The sequence below is a fragment of the Musa acuminata genome, chromosome BXJ2-4, assembly GCF_036884655.1.
Source record: "Musa acuminata AAA Group cultivar baxijiao chromosome BXJ2-4, Cavendish_Baxijiao_AAA, whole genome shotgun sequence".
In the NCBI taxonomy this organism is placed as follows: domain Eukaryota; kingdom Viridiplantae; phylum Streptophyta; class Magnoliopsida; order Zingiberales; family Musaceae; genus Musa; species Musa acuminata.
This window is the reverse complement of record NC_088341.1, coordinates 2,436,776-2,441,444: the sequence shown is the minus strand read 5'-3', so window position 1 is coordinate 2,441,444 and position 4,669 is coordinate 2,436,776. Positions and strand designations below refer to the sequence as shown.

The 4,669-nt window shown below is 46.5% G+C and overlaps 1 protein-coding gene across 1 annotated transcript; it reads right to left on the bottom strand.

Annotated features, from left to right (window-relative positions):
- Positions 1 to 233: 233 nt before the first annotated feature.
- On the bottom strand, positions 234 to 2,248 carry LOC135609457 (3-ketoacyl-CoA synthase 11-like). Its single transcript, XM_065102751.1, has 2 exons — positions 1,409 to 2,248; positions 234 to 1,220 (listed from the first exon to the last, which is right to left on the bottom strand). Exons 1-2 carry the CDS (start codon positions 2,168 to 2,170, stop codon positions 438 to 440), a joined length of 1,545 nt encoding a protein of 514 aa, XP_064958823.1. The 5' UTR covers positions 2,171 to 2,248; the 3' UTR covers positions 234 to 437.
- Positions 2,249 to 4,669: the final 2,421 nt, after the last annotated feature.

Below are 4,669 nucleotides of genomic sequence, written 5' to 3'. Positions count from 1 at the left end.
TAGGCCCACCAAATAGGACCAGATGATTGGGCCTATACTATACATGGAGAGGAGAGGAATCAAAGACAGACGTTTAATAACACTCCATCTAATCTAATCTAATCTAATCTATCATAGTTAATATTCCAGAAATAACTTCTACCACAACTCCATTTGAAGAATATACTTTTATTTCACGTATACTTTTGCCATCAATGCATTCCGATGAGGTGGGAGAAAAAAATATATGGTCATACGAAGTGAACAGATTTGGGATCGATATTATTGGGATGTGTATATGGGATTGATACATAGTGTGTTTATCTACGTCTTTCCTCAATCAATGAAGCTGACCGATTCATGTCTTTAGCAATCATCACGTACACGAGTTCCTCGCTGATCAAATGAGACAGGGACACGCCTACGTACATGAAGCGAACGGGACACGGCGTACGTCGTCATGCCCTGACGGCTTCCACCTTGGGGACGCGGACGGGGAATTCATGGATCTCCTCCGACCAGGGGTTCTTCTCCTTGGCGGGGTTGATGGCGCGCAGCGCACGCCACACGGCGCTGTTGCACTTGAACCCCGACCCGAAGGCGATCTGCCACGTCCGGTCCCCCTTCCTCATCCTCCCTTCGGCCTCCATGTAACCCAGCTCGTACCACAGCGAGCTGCTCGACGTGTTGCCGAACCGGTACAGCGTCATCCTCGACGGCTCCATGTGCCACTCGCTCAGCGCCAGGTTCTTCTCCAGCTCGTCCAGCACCGCCCGTCCCCCGGCGTGGATGCAGAAGTGCTCGAACGCCAGCTTGAAGTCCGGGATGTAGGGCTTCACCTTCATCTTGAACACTTTCCTCATGACCAGCGTGAAGAAGAAGATGAGCTGCTCGGACATGGGGAGGACGAGCGGCCCCAGGGTGGTGATGTTGGTCTTCAGAGCCTCGCCCGCCACCGCCATGAGGTCCTTGGACAGGGCGACGCCGATCTTGCCGGTCCCGTCCTCCTCCTGGAAGACGCAGCCGTAGGAGCGACCGTCTGCGCCTTTGTGGGTGCGGACCGTGTGGACGAGCTGGTACTTTGATCGTCGGCGCTCCGACCGGCGGTTGGTCAGGAGGATGGCGGCGCCGCCCACACGAAAGATGCAATTGGAGACGAGCATGGAGCGGTTGTTGCCCATGTACCAGTTGAGGGTGATGTTCTCCATGCTCACGACCAGGGCGTAAGAGTTCCGGTGCACCTGCGTCACACAAGAGTTGTGGATCGGAAATGTTACGTCGAGACCTAAAAGGATTTATCCTGTCCAAATGATGCTTGTTTCTGGATTTCTACATCTACACGGTTCAACAACATTTCTCGTATGTTCTTCTCTTCTTCTGTTCCAAAAACAGCTCAGGAACGATGTCCTATACTTGCTTCAGCACTTACCTGGAGCAGATGCTTCGCAAGGTCTATGGAAATGAGGCCGGCGCTGCAGCCCATTCCGCCGAGGTTGTAGCTGATGATGTTCCCTCTGAGCTTGTAGTGGTTCACAACCATGGCAGAGAGGGACGGCGTGGGATTGAAGAGGCTGCAATTCACGATCAGGATCCCGATGTCCTTGGGCTTAACCCCGGTCTTCTGCAAGAGATCGTCGATGGCCCCGAACATCACCGTCTCTGCCTCCTTCCTCGCCTCCGCCATGCACGGGTTCGGCGGCGACGAGAGCAGTGCCTCGGGGAAGTACGTCGACTGCCCCAGCCCCGACCGCTCCAGGATCTTCTTCTGGAACGCGAGGTTCTCCTCGGTGAAGGACGCCGCCCGTGTCGACTGCTCCATGAAACGCTCGCGAGGGCACTTGCAGGCGCTGTCGGGCTTGTAGCACGCGAAGTCGAGGAGGTAGACCGGCCGAGGCCGTTTCATGAAGTAGATGGTGGACAGGGAGACGATGAGGGTGGAGGAAAGGACGACGGCCACCAAGTTGAACCGAAGCTTGTCCCAGAGCAGAAGGAAATCCTCCGAAGTGAGACTCGAGAGATGCATGGAGGCGGCGGCGATGAGGGGGACGAGGAGAAGGAACAGGCCATTAGAGACCAGGTAATGGTACCCGAGCTTCACATACTTGACGTTTACAGACTGGAGGAAGTTTGGAAGATGCTGCTGCTGGCTCCGCTCATTTTGGGCGGAAGCGGAATCGCTCTGGGACTCCATCGACGACACTCGTTCTACAACAGAGGGCAGGGAGAACCGAGAGGGAGAGGGGCTAATTAGGAGGTGGTTTGGCGGCCAAAGAGTGGGAACGTGTGGCTTTAAAAGGGGGGTAATGCGGGAAAGAGGGTGAGGCGATGCAACCACCCCAGCCAACTTCTCATTGAAGAGTAGGGTTGGAGGCATTCAATTTTGCCAGTTGGGGGGAGCGGACGCATCCGCGCACCTTCACTGTCGTTGTGCGGCCCTACTTGATTGCTCCACCACATCCAATGGCGGGCGGAGACGGCAGGGCTGTGGATGTGAAGCAAAGCGTCGCCAGCCTTCCCACGCTCGAATATGAATGGGCCGGTACGCTGAACCTATCAGATTAAGCTAATGGTCGTGCAAACTCGCATGTACTGATCCTCCAGTGCATGAACGGAGATCACCTCACAATTGGCCGACATGGCCACTGAAATCAGGCGACGTTTGGTCAACTGTGGACCAACGAGTCTTGGGAGACGAGTCAACCGGTGGCGTGGCGTGGCCGAGCCTTCATTAAAGGGGTTGGCAGGTTTGACTCGGGTCGTCTTCGGTTGTGCGTCAAACCCATCCACCACCAGCATGGAGATGGAATTAATTCTCCTCCCTCCATAATAATTAGTCCACTGCTTTGGTTGGATTGGTTGGAGGTTGGTGGGAAATAAGTTTACGAGCATCTTCAATTATGCTCTCATTTACTTCCTCCTCTCAGAAGGGGCAGGTTTGGTAGGTTGTTTCCTGCATCAAACCTCTGTGTGTTCCGACTCGTTTGTCTACGTTGATAGTGTGCTAAATATGGACGGACGAGCAACCCAAAGGCTTAGAATTCTGATGGGTACACGCGAGAAGATAAAAAGAGGTTGAGAGGACCGAGCATCGGAAGAGTTTTAATTGGGTAAGTACGTCGGAATCGAAATCAGACGATTAAACCCTTTTTAATATATCATCCTTCGTTGAGCTTCTCCTATGCTTCAGTATAAAATAGATTTTTTTTTCCGATCAAAATTGACACTAACATCATCTAAATATATATTTAAATCCACACGTCGCCAAAAAAAATATATATATGTTAAAAAATATGAACTTGTGTTGTTTGAACAGAAGACATTACATGTTGATCGGAAAAAAAGTTTATCTCTCAATCGTAACTCATTATATAGTTGCCTAGTTAGCACAACGGATGAGACTCGACCACCTAGGTGCAAGGACTTTGATGAATTCAAAGAAAAATATTTTATCCATATCGTACAATATTCTTTTGAACTCGACTTATCATAAAATCTATTAATTTATTGTTATCGTCTTCCCCGACATGACATCTGAGTCATCTATTCGATCATTTGTAAATGTAATTTAGAATCAAGTTGGACTAACAATTACACAATCACATGTATTTTGATGTTGTTAGGCCATCTATTTGTGTGGTCCATCTAAAAGAAAAAAGAAAGACCTCATGGAGGTCATCTAATCCAACCAACAGACACATGTATCTTAAAGGGAGAAAACAATGGTGCCGGTTGACATTGTTCGTTACAAAACTACCGATTACAATTGTTAATTCTCTAGTCTTTTAGATATCAAGAACTCTCTGTGGTCTGCGCTTTTAGCTTCTCCCAAAAACTCATCTCTCCATGTCAACTTTCTGGCATCATCTGCATTAAGCTACCTCATCAAACTCACACCAGGAGGAGATGATCGAGTAATGAAGGCTTTCTAACTGTTGACTATACATACTATTTCAAGTCGTCGAGGACATGATTGGCAATTTAATGGCATCAAATCACAGCCTTTGTCATGTTATGCTTGTTACTTTTCTTCATCTATTTCCACAGACATCATCTATGATTGGTGAGGGAGTGCCAAATTTCTAATTGTATGCATTTATGTTACCATATTTATGTAGAAAAAAGAAAACTAAAAACTGAAAGAGTAAGTTTGATACGTAATCTACAAATCTAACTTTTTATTATTGAAATTGATAAGTCAACTTAAGCATCAATAGGTTTCCAAATTTTACGACAATAAAAATTATAAAGAAATAAAATAAGATAATTAAACAGATGTTGATTTGATAAATTGCCCATTCGGATACATCAAATATCTTGCTCTCTGCGCATACAAAAGCTCATGATATACCCTATAAACTCGTAAGAAATTTTTTGATTCTACGCTTTCAAAGTTTATAAATCTCAAAAGATGTTTCTGAAGGAAAGGATGAGTCAATGGTCTTTGATTCCTTTACTCTCAACCAAATATTAAAAAAACTAAAAAAATTTAAAAATATAGAAAGATATTATAATATATTTATGTTTAAAAATAAATTATAAGATTTATTTTTACTAAATCACTCATATTATTAAATTTTTTTAAAAATCAATAAAGTCCACCAACTCGGTCCAAAAATCGAAGGGCGGTCAGTCGTAGGTCAGTCAAACTCAACTCGACATATGTCACATCGAATCCTTTAGTTCTCAACAG

What these genes read in the sequence shown, in the direction of transcription:
- LOC135609457 (XM_065102751.1), bottom strand. Translation starts at nt 2,170, where the DNA reads ATGGAGTCCCAGAGCGATTCCGCTTCCGCCCAAAATGAGCGGAGCCAG. An exon ending in TTGCGAAGCATCTGCTCCAG is followed by an intron (nt 1,221 to 1,408) that starts GTAAGTGCTGAA and finishes TGTGTGACGCAG; the next exon opens with GTGCACCGGAACTCTTACGC.